The 17,261-nt window shown below is 25.9% G+C and overlaps 1 protein-coding gene across 2 annotated transcripts in view; it reads left to right on the top strand.

Moving 5' to 3' along the window:
- Window positions 1-16,552, top strand: part of LOC145837192 (retinoic acid receptor RXR-alpha-B-like) — a 36,334-nt gene extending 19,782 nt beyond the window's left edge. Inside the window, exons 6-10 of one of the 2 annotated variants that reach the window (XM_082944962.1) lie at window positions 679-799; window positions 6,249-6,379; window positions 6,724-6,841; window positions 12,517-12,643; window positions 15,280-16,552. In XM_082944962.1, coding sequence (XP_082801088.1) covers window positions 679-799; window positions 6,249-6,379; window positions 6,724-6,841; window positions 12,517-12,643; window positions 15,280-15,388 — 606 coding nt within the window. In that variant the 3' untranslated portion in view covers window positions 15,389-16,552. Of the gene's footprint in view, window positions 1-678; window positions 800-6,248; window positions 6,380-6,723; window positions 6,842-12,513; window positions 12,644-15,279 lie in introns of both variants that reach the window. The other variant, XM_082944961.1, reaches the window with a different exon arrangement.
- Window positions 16,553-17,261: the final 709 nt, after the last annotated feature.

Raw genomic sequence — 17,261 nt, 5'->3', positions numbered from 1 at the left:
ATTTTTTGTAAAAAGTTTCCGATACAAACGTATGGACCACAAATTTTTTGAGGTCAATTTTTCTGGGAAATTAAAAATTCACTAAAAATCTATCTCCTCCTTCATTTTTCAAGCAATCTTCTTAAAATTTCCAAGAAAATTCCTTATATAAAAATGAAAAAAACGTTACTTAATTTTTGATAATGTAATAAAATTAAAATTTTATCACAAAAACAAAGTGTTTATTTTCAAAAAAAATATTTCTAATCTTTTTTTTAAATTCCTAAGTAACGTTTTTTTGTTATTGTATAAAGATTAGACTGTGAAAGTTTGAAGAAGATTGCTTGAAAAATGTAGGAGGAGATAGATTTTAAATAAAATAGTCTTTTTTTGCTGTTTTAGTTTTCCCTTCCCATAGAAAACCTATTATGCGGCTCGACTTTGACTGGTCATATCTCAAAAAATAATTTGAATTTTTAAAAACAATAAAAAGCATATACAAGCTTAAGAATCTATTTAAAAAAGATCAACTTGTAAAAAACATGGCTACCCGCCCTATGGCCTTAATTTATTTACTGCAAATGGTACATACACACGTTTAAAAACTTTCCTATAATAGTTTTTATAAAAATTAGTGTTCTGACAAATAACATTAAAATTGGATTACAAAACTGTGTTGTAAAACTAAACATTCTGTAGACACCACATACATTAGAAGAAGCTTCTGTGCAGCAACTTTACCAGCTTGTTGATTGGGCAAAACGAATTCCTCATTTTAAGAAACTTCATATGGATGATCAAGTGACACTACTGCGTGCAGGTTTTGTTCTGCGTAATAATAAAATTTTAATAGTAATGTAGTAGTATAATTAGCATTTATTTTGTCAAAAAAATTAGAACATTTCATTGTAACTATAACGTTCTAAATTTCTTTTAGGACTAGTATAACTATAAGTTTTGTATTGTTCCCTGTTTTGTCGGAGATCATTGAAAACTTAAATTTATCAAAAGATGGTATTTCTTAATGTTAATATAATTAAAAGCTTAAACTAAATATAAAGCAAACACATGTTTTCTATTATCAAATTAATAAACTAGACACCTTTAATATGCCCATGGGCTCCTTATAGGGCGCAGAGGTATGTGATCTAATAGGTTTGTACTTCCTAAATCAATTGGATTTTACAGAGTTGATGGACTGTGCTTTATAAAACAAACTAGCGAACATTTTCGCCAGATAAAAATGACAACACCAAAAAGCTATCAAAAATTGCATTAAATATTACTATTAACCAGGGACATAGCTAGCACAAAAAAGTTACGAATCTGCAAAAAAAATCACCTCAAGAATGACACGTGATGACGTCATAGCAGGAATATTTGTCTTATTGTTTTTTTTTTCTGACTTATATATTCCAATCTTCTTTACAAAACTTCAGAAAATGATATCATCACTGTTTGAAAAATTTTTCAATTTTTTTTATTTGTCAACCACAGGGATTCAATCTTGCAACATTCAACTCAGAGAGTCAATTTGATTTAACACAAAAGTTGATACTTTTTGTTAGTTTACTTTGAACCTCATCTACTTTTAAATTCATCTTGTTGTATATATATTTTTTATCTGTGTTTGCTCTTTTTTGACACAAAAAAATGTAAATTTTCAAAAATTTTTAATTTCTGATTGACTCAAACAAACATTTCAATAGTACAAAAACCTCTCTCACTCTTACGTTTTTTTTATTATTTCACATTAAAAAAATGAAGCTTCAGATTCAAAAAGATTTTTTTACAATGCTTTGCTTTTTGATAAAAGAAATCTGACGTAACCTAATTGTATAAAACTTAAACGCATTAAGTAAAAGTAACTTCAACTATTAGCTCGAATAAAATCTACCTAATGATAATAATAATAATAAAAAAACAAGAAGATAAAAATGTGTATTCTACAATACCATATGACCATATTGTGAGTCAGTAAAACTAAATTTTGTAATTTAATTTTAGGAGACTTTCCTAAATACTATGAGATCAACAATATATTTGATAGAAGTTGCATTAAAATTTTATAAAGTTTCTCTCTAAATATCAAAGTAATTATTGGCGGAAAATTACTTGAAAAACCACGCACAGACTCAAACCTCTCTAACTGCAACAGTAAAATAAAATGTCCAGTCCAGTTGGCAATAACTATAAAGAAAAAAATCTTGTGTATAAATACTTCATTAACAATGAAAAATCTTGAACGTAATAACAAGTAAAAATGTAAACATACTTTTATAATATGAACACCGATTTATGTAGTAAAATGAACTATAGTTCAATTGTGCTACATCCCCTCCAGCTCATTTAAAGCACTCTTTTTTCTACCTTAGAGTACTCCACTCTCAACCTTCCCTGGCGCATTAAAATCTTTTAACCTACGCAAGGCAAGTGGCACCTTATTTTTTATGGCGACTGAAGGAGCAGGAATGTGCTTACTTAACTCAACTCTGTCAATCTCACATACTTCATCAATATTGGTACCGTTAGAGTATTCTGTAACCTCTACAGGAAAATCAGGATGTTGATGGCGTACATTTCCTTTAGGTGAGCTGGGTAGATTCCTCTGCTCACCATTGAAAGCTTTCGTTTCAATGTTTGATGAGACTGGGTTTTACATCCTTACAAACCTTTTGTTTCTGAGCGTCAGTCTCCGTGAGCCATCACTTCTCACTACAAACTGATCATGTGGAAGCACTTCCATCACTATTTCACTTCTGTCCCATTTACGCGGATGGGCACCGCCTTGGTTCTGCAGTAGACACCTACTGCCAACATACAGAGGTTGCAACTTCCTAGCGTTATGGTTAATCGATTCTGCATTTTTAACGATTATTGTACAAAGTGCTTCTTTTTTAGTTTCCATGCTTCTCTCCAAGCAGGACGCACGTCAGGGTTAGAAAATTATCCAGCTTGTTTTAAAATGCGATGCCATCTCGCAGCTGACGTCCGTATATAATTGCAGCTAAGGAATTTGAAAAAAGATTCGGATCCGGTCGGATCCTAAATAATGGATCCGGTAGATCACTAAGCCATTTTTTAATATTTTTTGTCCGAATCCTTTGTATTTACATTTTATAAAACCTAAACTAAAATTTATTAGATATATATTGAAAGCCTTATAAATACTTGTTTAAACTTTTACAACCTACCTTGAATATAGTTTTTTTACTAAAAACTATCATAGCCTATGTATGTATATCTCTTACTTTAATATTAATGTAGCTTATTTTTACAAAATATTTGGGAAAACGTCATCCTAAAATTGCAAAATGTTGCGTTCGAACCCCACTTATTTCTAGACAATTTAAGAAAACAACTTAACTGTTAGTTGTCTTTATTGTTTACGTGTTTATATAGGTATTTTACTTGTGTTGGTGTTTTATAACAGCTTACTATAATTTATATTTGTATTAGTTAGTACAATGTTGGTTATGAATTATTAGTTAACAAACGCTTACCATACAAAGTGTATATCATTAAATAATATAAGTAATTAAAAAGTGAAGCACGTAGAATCAATTCAGACCACAATACCTTCTTCTTAACTCATAAGCGCAACTTCACCCCTTATTACATTCTAACCTTTTATTTTTTTTAACTTCTATTGGAAATTAATATACTTAGGACTAAATAAATGCAGACAACAATAAAAAAAAAACTACACCGCAGTTTCAAAAGCTTAAGTTTTTGTTAAAAGGCATATGCAATGGTCTTTATAAGGAGCGATAAAACATAATGTGATGAATAAGCATTAAAAATAGCAAAAAATATAGAAAAAAGCTTTTTTCAAAATTCACTAATATTTGCTGCTTTTCAGAGATACAAACTATAATATCACTCATTTAAAAAATGCTTTTAATAAAGTTTGCAAGTTAGCTTAAAACTTCAGCTTGTTACAAATGACTATGTAGAAGAATAGTTAAGTAGTGCTCATACTTTAAGACTTCTACAAATAAGTTTTTAATTTTTTGTTCCTTTTTTTATGTCTTATGTATAAGCTGCCTTGGTTTTGATGCGTAGGTTCAACGTTTAACACTAAACAGTATATATAGCAATAATAAAAGTTGGCAAACGTTTCCTAGGAACTGTCAGCCTAAGCTTTGGCTTAACAAGCCCAATGCCCAGTTTTTAACAAAAAGCTGTTTAAAAATTTGTACTTGTGCATGCCCAATCATGAAACGCCAGATAATGTCTCACAACGGAAAATGCTAAGGATAATGGAATTTATAAAGCGATTGTGGTAACATCAGAGAACAATAAGCAGTATGAAGGGTCATTAGGTTTATCGTTTAAAAGTATCACATGGCATAAATGTTCCTTTAATTTCAGCAAACAGAAACGTAAAAGTTCGCTCTAAAAGTATATTTGAAACTTCTTTTTATTCTCAACTTTTTTTAATTTGAGTTGCCAAAAATGATTGACAAAATAAATAGTAACTTTTAACATCTTAAAACTTGAAAAAAAAATGTATTAAGAAACATTTTTGTTGATATGGCAACAATATCTTTAGCATTTAGTGTTTGTTGTATGTGAGTGGAAAAAGAGACCATAACTTTTTGATTTTTTTTTAGTTTTGTAGTATTTTAATTCTTCAAAATAAAAGAGAATATTTCAGAATAAGCTCGGAAAAAGAAATACATATTTTATCTTGCACTTGTAATATCTAAATTAATTACTTTTTAGAAAATTATGTAATAAACACAGAACTGAACACTGTTAAAACACAACATCCACTTATTCAAAAACCCGACAATCTCAGCTATCTAGTTGTTACACAATTTTTTTATGTTTGTAAAAGTTATTAAATAGTTAACTGTTGTTTTATTGCTTGCACAACTAATCTGCGGAATCACTAGCTCTGTGTTGTGTGTTATATTTTTTAAGTAGAAATCCATATATGTTTCACATAGGTCCTTAAACTACTGATACATAGTCAACACACAACATCTGAAAAATTGAAATTAATTTATTAGCTTTACTATATAGATAACTCAAATTAAATTTCACTACATAATCACAAAAATAATATTTTTTTACTAACAAACAAATAGTAAATAAAATAACTCAAAAATTTCTTGTTTTTTCTTCTGTTTTTTCAAAAATATGAAACTTTTGTATTTTTCACATTTATATTTAATTTTTAGAAAATGTATTTGAAAGTTCTTTTAAGCTTAAGAAGGTATTATTGACATTATTCATATTTTTAACGGTATTTGATAAAAGTCACTAATAACAAGGAAATTAAGGGCATAGGGGGGGGGTAAACACCCTTTTTTGTTTTTTTATCTTATTTTATATAGTTTTTACTAAGCTACAACATGCTTTTTACAGATTTAAAAAGTTCAAAATAATTTTTGAGATATAGCTGGTCAAAGTCGGAGCCAACAATAGGTTCCTTATGGGAGGCGCAAACTAAAACGGCAAAAATAGACTATTTTACTAAAAATCTATCTTCTCCTACGTTTTTTGAGTTAACTACCTCAAACTTTCAGGAAATGTTCCTTGATATATTTAAAAAATTCTGTCGGAAGGAATTTTGAAAAAAATAAAAAATAAAAATTTTATATAAAAAATAAACAAAAAAAACAGTTTTTTTTTTGTTTTTTTGTTATAAAATTTTTATTTTTAAATTTTTTAAAATTCTGTTCCAACAGAATTTTCTAAATACTGCAAGGAACACTTCCTGAAAATTTGAGGTAGTTATCTCAAAAAACGTAGGAGGAGATAGATTTTTAGTGATTTCTAGTTATTTGCCGTTTTAGTTTGCGCCTCCCATAAGGATCCTATTGTTGCCTCCGACTTTGACTGGCTATATCTCAAAAATTATTTTGAACTTTTTAAATCTGTAAAAAGCATCTTGTAGCTTAGTAAAAACTAAGCAAAATAAGATCAAAAACCAAAAAAGGGTGTTTACCCCCCCCCTATGCCCTTAAATAGTTACTTAAGTTAAATTTAAAGTCGAATAGACGAATTTCTACAGTTGCTACGTTATTTGGTTAGCTTAGATTTAAAATTTTATTTTTAGTAACATACTTGAGTTTCATTTTATTTTACCAAGATATTAAACTGACGTGGTTTAGTTGAAATTGATTTAAAATAAAGTCTATTAGTTATGCAATGTATTGAACATTCTTTTTAATTTTTGCACTTAAAAAAGGTAGAAACATATTAAAACAACATTTGTTCTGAATTTTAAAAATATCCATTAAAATGTATCTTTGCAGGTTGGAATGAACTGTTGATAGCAGCATTTTCTCACAAATCTATTAGCGTCTCTAGTTCTATTGATCTTCAACAAAAAGACTCAATACTTCTTTCTAGTGGGCACATAATAAAAAGGTGTGATGCCTCAAAAGTTAGTGTTTTTAAGTCAAATTTATAGTTATGAATGAATATTCAATATTCTTAATAATTTGAAATAAAAATTATGATTATTATTTTTTTTTGTTTTATGATATTTTTTAATGTCAAAAATTTATAAAACAAAATACTTGAAAATAGTATATGGAAGTATACTTATTATGATAAATTACCTAATTCAATAGGTTGGTATTCACAACCAAACAATTTTTGAGATGTTTAAAATAATGTTTTGTTTGATTTTTTAAACTGAATTTTTGACATAAAAGAAAACTATATAATATAATAAAATCTTCTTTTTAAATAAGTTAATTATTAAGCTAGCAAAATTTTTGATAGGTTGGCATGGCTTCAATATTTGATAGAGTGACTTCACAACTAGTTACAAAAATGCACAATATGAAGATGGATAGAACTGAGTTAGGATGTCTTAGAGCAATAATTCTTTTTAATCCAAGTTTGTTTGACACCTGGTGGTTTTAATTAAATTTTCAAGTAGATTGTGCTTTTGACTTTAATTAATTTTTCTGTTAATTGATTGTAAACTTTGTAGAATTGAGTTTTTACAGTCATCTTTCAGATCAAAGTATACAGACCCGGCCGGATAATGCCTTATTGGACCCGGAATCTAGTCTAAAAAGTTATCTAGATCCGGCCAGATATTAATTTGAAAAAAATACGGATTCGGTCGGATACTAATTTTTTAAATATCTTGATCCAGTTGGATTCTAATGTTATATATCCTGTAGATCACTGAATATTCTTAATTCGTTTTAGTTCTTTCCAGTGATTTTTATCTCCTTAAAAAATGTAGTAGACATATTTAAGGGGAGTTTTGAAACTTACTCTAGGTATTCTGGAGTTTATGATGAAGAGCAAAAAAAAGGTTTTAGGCTTATTTTAGGGTAGTTTTGAAACTTATTATAGATATTATGGGAGAATTTTTGAAAGTTCACTAGTTATTACGAGAAAATTTGAAAGTTACACTAGTATGTAGTATGTATGTAGTATATAGTATCTAGTATGTAGAAAAAACTCAAAACTTTTACTAGATATTCTTGAGATCTTGATAGAGAGAAAAATACCTGTCAAAATACTGTCAAACGAAACTTGCCAAAGACAACAAGATTGTCAGATTTCGTTTGGCAGTATTTTGACAGGTATGGTACCAAGCCAGAAATGGAATGGAGCATCCTTCACCACGCCAAAAATAGCATCAGTAGGGAACGGGTCTAAATTGCGCGAAGACAAAATTGCACGACGTTACTAAATTGCACATGGGGACTAAATTACACGAGAACAAAATTGCACAAGTGTACAAAATTGCACGAAGACTAATTTGCACGGAAGCTCAATTTTGCAAGAGTTACAATTTTGCACGAAAGGTCAATTTTGCACAAAAAAATACTAATTTAAAATAACTAAATAAAAAATATATTAAAAAAATAAAATAAACATGTATTAATGTAATTAATTTTAATTTATATAGGTTTATATTAATCTTATGTATTTTTTAAAACTTATTTAGCTTTTTTTTAACTGAAACTAAATTATTGTGTTTAAAAAATAATATAAGTTTAAAAAGTTTTCAATAAAAATATCCCTTAACTAAGAATAAACATATATTGATGCAAACTAAAATTAAATTAAAATTATATTAAACTTCAAAATGAAATAAAACAAGATTAAAAATAAAAATATATAAATAAAATTCACATGGGTAGGTGCTAAAATTGCACGAGGGGACAAAATTGCACGAAGATACTTTTGCACAGAAATAAACGACTATGCAAAACAGTGAGACATTTAAATAAATTTAGAAAGGAGAAAATCCTTCTGATGAAATTTTTATTGTGCATTGTACAGAAAGTTCTGTTATGGCTGTGTACTTCCAAAAAATTATATTAAAAATTGTTTTTTTTTGTTTTATATGAAAGTTTCAAACATAATTTATATCATTATTTTCTATTTGTCTAAAATTTATCTTAGTTGCATCACTATTTGCACGCGTTTTACTCTAACTATATCTTAAGTTTCTCCTGCTCTGTTTTTTTCTCTTTATCTAACCCAGACTTGCGCAAAAGCACTGTCAGAAGCAATTTTTTCTTACTTTTTTAGTAGAAAAAGGAGATACAAGCTTTTGACTAAAATAAAACAAACAAAATAATACAACAGCTACAATTAGTTAATTTCTATTTTAACAAAAAAAATTATTAATATAAACAAAACTCTTTTTGGTAATTATATTTTAATAACTGTTAGAATCTAATTTTATGATCTAGTTTTTATTTATATAAATTTTTTTTGATTGATTTTGTTTATTATTAAATTTGTTCATTTTGACTTTTATTATTATTATTATTTCATTAAATTTGTTTAATTATTTATTTCATTTATATTAATTTTCTTTATTAATTTTATTAACTTTTGTTTTGGACTTTTATTTAGTGTATTTATTATTTAATTTATTAATTTTTAAATTTTATAAATCTTATTTTTTGATTTTTTAAAAATTTATTTATTATTTAGTTATTAAATTTTCAAAATTCTGACTTTTTTATTATTTATTTTAATCTGTTTAACATTTAATTTTTATTTTTTAATTGAAAAAATACTTTTTAACTTAAAAATTTTATATATAATGTTTTCTTTTTAGTTAACAACTTTTTTTTTTGTTAATCGATTTGTTATTTTTTACATAATATTAATTAATTTTTTTACTTATTTTATTTTTAAAATGTTTTTATTAATCAAATATTAAATTTTCTAATTCAGATTCTTTTAATTTTTAAAATATAATATAGTTATTTTTTCGTATTTTTCTATTATTTAGTTATTAAATTTATTAATTCTGATTTTTTTTTTTATATAAATTTTTTCTTGCAAAGTGTTTTCTCGTGCAATTTTGTCCCCTCGTGCAAAAATGTCTACGCGCAATTTTGACCCGTCCCTGGGTAGGAAACAAAACCCGTGCAAAATTGACCCTCCGTGATAAATTGTCATTCGTGCAAAAATGACCCTTCGTGCAAAAGTCTCTGCGTGCTATATTGTCTGCTCGTGCAAAAATATACCCTCGTGCAAAAGTGTCTTCGTGCAAAAGTGAACCTTAGTGCAGTTTTGTCTACGTGCAATTTTATCTTTGTGCAATTTTATGCTCTCGTGCAAATTAGTCTTCGTGCAAAAGTATTTTCGTGCAATTTTGTGTTTTCGTGCAATTTTGTACGCTCGCGTAATTTAGACAGCTACCCACATAAGTAGCGTGAGCAAGATCTGCCAAATATGAAACCTTGAACGAATGGCAATTGTAGTAGTAGAAGATAGTAAACAATCATGTACTAAATAAAAGATGTGAGATTTCAAACAACTGTGTACACAACCGACGGTTCTTCTTCAAATAACACCTTGGCGCTTTCTCACCTTTTAATTTTTGATTTACCTTTTATATAAACACACATTCACTTAATATATTTCTATAATTATATATCTTAAATAAAAATTTAGTTTTTTTTATTTATATTTTTATATCTGTTTCACTTATGTTACTTTCTATTCTCCGACATTTTGTATATTCATTTTATTCGTCGACTATGATTCCTCATATTTTTTTATTAAGTTCCAAGTTTAATCGGAAACCTGTATTCTAATCACAGATAAACCGTGCTTTTTTACCTACTACCCCCAATAGAACGGCTAGAGATCTTATTACTGCAGGTTTATACTTAGCATATAACCACCTTGTTTTTTTATGTTTTACATTTTAACTTTCATATTAAACATTAACCCGTAATTTATAACATAGTTTAATTATTAAATATTTAAAACATCTCTATAAGATCTTTAATTGAAATACCCGACTGCTCCTTTCTATAACAATAAATTATTAATTAATTTACTATTATATAACATGTATGTAGTTTAAATCATTGTGGTTTTATGTATAGCGCTGTAACTTAATTATTTGGTAAGGGCTTTGAAAGCTTAATAACAAGTTTGATTTCTGTGTGTTTTTTTTTAATTTAAAAGTTTTTAAATTTAAATTCAGTCTGCTTTCTAATTGTATCTAACTTTAATTTTTTATAATTTGGATTTAACCATTAATAACATTCAATAAATAAAAAATATACATTATACCAAGTTTCTGTGGCTTTTATTGCTTTTATTTACTATTGTTTAATTTATTAATTCAATAATTAATGTTTGTTGTTTTACTTTTTATTCATAAAAGATTACTTTTTTAAATTAAAGCGCTCTACTACTTTGTCCAAACATAAAGAATGAATTATCTAACTTTGTAGTACAAATTAACTAGCTTGTCCTAATGTTTATGTATATTGTGACGTAATTATTATTTATTTTCTAAATGATTAGTAACCAGTAAATATTTAGAATTAGTACTTCATTCATTTAATGTAATTAGTTAATATTATTATTTGTTATTTTATTTTGTATTTTTACTTTAATTTATTTAATTTAGACTTAATAATTACAAATATTGTATAGTTTTATAACAGTCTGATTTAACATTAAGTATTTTATCTATTATTAACCATTAACCTATAAAAATCTAAAGCAATTATTTCTATTTTTAATGGACACATGTATATACCTACTTAGCTTATATTCTTTCCAAACAAGAAGTATCAAGACTATAGTCTATACTTTACCCTTAGCCAGTGCAGGCTTTACTGAGGATGGGCAAAAAGCAAATTAAAAAGTCTCTGTTGTATATACAGTTCGTCATTAGTAGACTCAACCGCTGTCGTCCAACACTTCGTTTTAAGTAAGTCTTCAAGCGCGACCTAAATATATTGGAATTTTAATTGAATGGAGCTTGCTAAAAACTGCAACCAATGGCGGTATTATATCTTAAAAACGCTGAAAAAAAAGAACAACAATAATTTAGGAAACCAAAGCAGATGAAATAAATCAGGATAAAAATGCATTTTATTTTTATTTAACACTGTTTGTCTTTGTACAAGATTTTTTGACCAAAGCACGCACAGCCAATTTTTGCTTTAAGTTTCCAATTTTTCCTTTTGTATTCATGCATTTAGTTTTAACTTTTTATTTTTTTGCTGATTAATTGATTTAAATTATCTATATTACAGTATTAGTGGTATTAATGATTCATGTTTTTTTTGTGAAACTGACTGTTGTTATATAAAGTGTATCGGATGGTTTTGTTTGCTATGTAGTTATTAATAAAAAAAGCACGAAATATATTCCGATGTTTCAGTTTTTTGTCCTTTATAAATTGCTTTAATAATTGAACCCTGACTTATGGCTACTCATCAAAAGTACAAAAGGAAGCAATATTAATTTATTTATTTTAGTTTTATTTAAATTGATAGTTCCGTAAATATTAACTGCTAAAATATTAAATCTAATAAACTCATTTGTATAGCATCGTAAGCTATTGTTTTCAAATTAAAACAGTGAAGTATTATTCCAATATATATATATAATTTTAAGGCTTTATATAAGTGTTCTTGTTTGATTGTATTAAGAAAAAACCCTCTGCGGAGCATTTTGTAAGCTTTAAAAGCTATTTGTATTAAGCAGTAGAGAAACAAGAGGAAAAAGTATAATGAAACTTTTAACGAGTTAATTAAAAATATTATTGTAGTGCATTAAGTTTGTCATCTACAAAGCTTATTGAGCAAATATTTTTGCTTTACTTAAGGTTTTTTTTTTACCATTAATTTTGATTGACAAAAAGAGTATTTTTCAAAGTTAGAAATAACATAAGCTTATATAAAGCTTAAAACAAGATCGTTGACCAACGAAAAGGCCACTAAAGTAAATATGTATATATATATTTAAAAAATATTTACATTTTGTTGGAAAACTATAAGTTTAATTTAATACTATAACTTAATAAGAAAGTTAAAATTAATTTTTATCAGTTATTACCTATATGTGTTTTTATAGTTTGAGACATACTTTGTTTCGTTTTCTACTAAAATTTTGTTATTTATTTTTTTGATAATTATCATTAGAACCTATCAAGTTTTAATAGTTAAAAATTAATTTAATCGTGGTACTTAATTGAAAATATTCTTTATAAACATATTCTGTTCTTGAAATTATTATGTAATTGTGTTTCAAATGCATAACTTTTTTTTCAAGTAGATGCTAAGGACTTGCACGATCCCCAGCAAGTTGAATATTTGAGAGAAAAAGTTTATGCTTCACTTGAAATTTACTGCAGATCTAAATACCCTCAACAAACTGGAAGATTTGCCAAATTACTTCTTAGGTTAGTTATTTTAAATTGTTTAGACTAGCAACATTAGAATTGCTAGACTTATACTTGTTAACTCTTATATTTTGGTTAGGAATTTGTTTCAAGCATGTTATTTTTTATTATAGCATTTCCATTTAAATAAGAATCATATGTACTGAAGAGCTCTTTTAGTGAAGCTTTTTTTTGCTAAATAAGATTTATTAAATATAATTAAAATTTTTATAACATTAAAAATAAAAGTATTTGATTTCTTTTTATAGTTTTGAAATTTATTTTTAAGTTTATTTAATAATCATATTAAGTTATTTAGTCAAACAAATAAAAATAAAACTGTTTATTTTTTGCAATTTTTTGATCTTCAACTTAGTAAATCTTCAATAGTTGTGAAAAACACCACACGTTGAATGTATGTTTTAGGGTGCTTATAAGAAATTACATTTTTAAGATTTAAGCTCTACAGTATTTTTATATTCACGATATATAAAAAAACACCTAGTGCAAGGTTTGAGATGATTTAAAAATTTCTTAGGGATTAATATTAAATTTATTTATTCAAAGGCAACGTCGTTTCACCCAACAAGGATCTTCAGGCCTGCAAATAAATAAATAAAAAAGACGATGGATAACTTAATAAATAGTGCAAAACAATTAATATAATTAAATTTATAAGATTTACAAAATTCAGTATGTCAATTTAACATTATTGTTAAAGTGAACAAAAAATTATTAAATTAACAAAAATGTTTTTTTTTTTAAATAGGAATCTTTATACTTACAAGTATTGTTATATTTTTTACAGTTTTAGATAAAGTTTATAACAACACCAGAGCTGCCACAGGTCAGGAAATCAGGAAAAGTCAGGAAAAAGAAAAAAAAAAGACAGAAGTCAGGAAAAAATAAGGGTTTTTGAAAAAAAAGTCATAAAAAGTCAGAAAATTTAACAAAATTAACTTAATTTATCAAACTTTTATATGTATTGTTTTACAGTTACTTTGGTATATTCTTTTCTAATTGATTTTTGATTTAAGGATTTTATATTAAATGGTTAAAGTAATATTTAAAACTAGTCAAACCAATTTATTTGGATTATAACGTTTAATTAAGATAGCTTCGCTGATCAGGGTCTCAAGTTTATTTCTACATTCTTTTAAAATACCAAGGTTGTTAACGGTTATTCTTTCATTTTTACAAATATTAAAATTACTAATGTTGTCAGATACAGCAGTTTTACCTTTTAAATGTTACATTGTTACATGTTTTACATAAATATTTTATTATTATTAGATATGTATATATATTACCTTCTAAGTTATTTTACAACTTTTATGCTAAGTCTGACTATATTTTGCTGATAGAGCTGTTTATTGAAAATACATTAATCATACACAGATTGTTTAAGTGATGTAATGGAAATTAGACGATTGAACTTGGCAAAAATATCTTGTTATAACCTGTATAAAAATAAGATTGAAAGCTTTAGATAGTTTCAAGTGTTTGGTTATGTATTTTAGAATAAGTTTAAATTAAGAGTTTGATTTAGAAAAGTCAGGAAAGTTTCAGTAAAAAGTTAGGAAATTTTTCCCAGCTTGATATGTGGCAACCCTGCAACACAAATCAAAAATGAATTTTTAGGGAGTATTTTTCACCATCATAATTTATTAATTAGATCAACATTGGCATTAAAAAAAAATATTACTAATTTTTGAGATATTGCCCCTTAAATATTTTTATACAAATTTGATTTGTCACAACTTGAATTGTCATGTAACCGCTGAAAAGAGTTCTTACCTCATATTAAAATTAAAAGTTCTCCCTGTAGTTACTGACATGATTGTCAATTAAGTGTTGACCAATAGCAAAAAATAATTCTATCAGGTTTTTATGATAGACCCATAAAGAATTTTTTGTAGAAATATTTGACACATAACCATAGATCTTTAAACTAACGTGTTTAAATTTGTAATATCAATACTAAAATCATAGTAAGAATAAACTAAAATCTCAAATAAATAATTTTCTCAGGTTTTTCCGATAATCCTTAAACAAGATTTTAGGCACCAAACGATAGATCCTTAAACATATTCAAAATAAGATATTTATATTGAAAAGTCTTAGTCTTTAGATCTTCACAATAAAATATTTTTCATGTAATGTGTGTTGTTAAATATTTGAATACATTTTGAAAATTAAACTAAATATCCAAAAAGTATATTAGTTTAAAGTTCAGCTTTCAAAACAACAAGTGAGACATTTAAAAGCAAAAGTTACTAAAGTACAATTTTATTTTTTTCCTATCCAGCATATTCTTTTAAAGATATTAACGTTTTAAGAAAAAGAGAACACAAAAATCACTCAATGACCTTTTTTTTTAGTTATAATTATGTTATAAAATTTCCTACATAAATAATTTAAAATCAATTTTGGTTTACATTGACTTTAACTTTAGTTTATTTCATTTGTCAATCAAACAAAAATAACTCAAAGGTTTAAAGCAGCGACCATGTGGAAAGTTTTATTTTTTAATGTTTATGTATTCTGAGCTATTTCCATCAAGGTGTAAAATATTTTAACTTTACTTAATAATAAATATTTATCTACCCAAATGATATGCACATAAACAAAAAAGTTGTAACTATCGTATATTTTAGACTTCCAGCTTTAAGATCAATTGCATTGAAGTGCTCAGAATTTCTGTTTGTATCAATGAGACGAAATCCTAATGATATGAAACAATTTCTCCACGAAAAATTGGCTTAGTTCTATTATTTATCTTGTAATCAATGAATAAAGCTGGATTCGGCAAACTACGACTTGTGGACCAGTTCAACTCGTAAAGCAGAAGTATCTGGCGTTCAGACATACTTTTTAGCTTAAAATCATTTAAAGATAAGCTAATTTACTGTTAGTATTTACTATTGTGCTCTCAGTTTGAATTTTAGTAAAATAATAAGTGCTCATTAATCAATATTTTATTTAATCACGATTTTGATTTAAATTAAGTTTTCTTTCAGTTATAGTTCTTCAAAATCACTATGGCCCGCTAAAAACTTTTTTCTAACAGTCTGGCCTGTTGAAGGGGAAATTTTTCAGTAAATTTGGCCTTTTACTTTTAAAAGTATGTCGACCCCAGATATAAAGTGTTAGAAAATTTAAATAAAACTGATATGATAGGTTTACTTTTTTTTGTTTGTTATAAAAATAGATCTTTTCAGAGTAATTTTATATTTGAATAGAAAAATTGTTTTTTTTTTCAGTAGTTGTATTCGTTACATTTATACACTAATATATGCATATACACAAGTATAAGTTTAGAATTTAGAAAAAATTATAACTATAATGCTTTAACATTTATACTTAGTACTGGACTGTTTTCTTTTCAAATTTCAAATGTAACTAGATTATACAGTCATAAAAACTTTTAATACGTATAATTACACAGTTTGTACACAGTTTTTGTATTTTGAACTAAATCAAAATTTAAAAATCATGACGCGTAATGAAATCTATATGAGTTTTTTCATTATTTTTTTGATCTTTATTTTTATGTGCTGAGTTTTTGTATTTAGACTGTTCAAAAGCCCACACAAAGCAGACTAAATTCTTTTATATTGCTCTAACAAAAGTTATGTAGTTTTGAGTATGTTTAATTCAAAGTATTTGGCTAAATTTCGAAAGTTGTGATATAAAGTAAATTTATGTGATTATTAAAAGTCATAATCTAAGGAAGTTCAAAAAGTAGTATAAATATATATACCTACAATGTTTTTAAATGGGAAAGTAAAATATTTAAATATAAAAGTTTCTTAAATAAGTTTTATTGCATTTTTAATAGTAAATGACGGTCTAATTTACTAAAATAAACAACTATGTTATAAAATGGTTTAAATATTAAATTGAACCTATTTTTTTATTAGTTTTCGACTGAAACTGACTTTTTTTGCTTAAGTTTATTCGTTTAAATCACAGTTTTGTTTTTATTTAATGAACTAAATTTCTACTTTGAATACTTTTATTTTTATAAATAAGCTTATATAGATTTTTATTTTTAATTGTTTTATTCTTTTCAATAATTAAAGCTATATGTATTTTATTGCTAAGGTTTTTTATTTTAAACTTTTATTCGTTTCGTTTAGAATATATAAATTACCTTATCTTTATATTAATCGAATTTTAATTCTATTTATAAATTCATTGCTTTTATTATCTATATTAGCAATTTTGCACAAAAAAGAAAGTTACATTTTACGTCTTGTTCATAATACTAATGTTTTATACTATTATTTAAAATTAATTTTAATAAATCTATTTTTTCAGTTGTATGCCAAATTTAAAACTCTGTTAATACCAAGTTCATTTTTTCATAGCTATAATCTCAAGTAGTTTTTGTTTTAAAGTTTTAAGTGTATTAATCTATAAATAGTTTATGTATTTGGTATTCTTTAAATATGATAAATAAATAAGTTAACATTTAAAAATCAGCATAATTAATAGTTTATTGTAGATATACACTTTTCACTACTCTTTGGTTATAGTAAAACTTAAATATATTATAAGAAAAGCATCGGCAAAAATCTACCTATCCCAACCCTGGAATTTCTTACGCCGTAAGACAAGCTAAAGTTAACATAAA

This window comes from Thalia democratica, chromosome 5, assembly GCF_965202585.1.
Source record: "Thalia democratica chromosome 5, ktThaDemo2.hap1.1, whole genome shotgun sequence".
NCBI lineage: Eukaryota > Metazoa > Chordata > Thaliacea > Salpida > Salpidae > Thalia > Thalia democratica.
The sequence above is the reverse complement of the archived record's forward strand: the minus strand, read 5'-3'. Positions and strand labels throughout refer to the sequence as shown.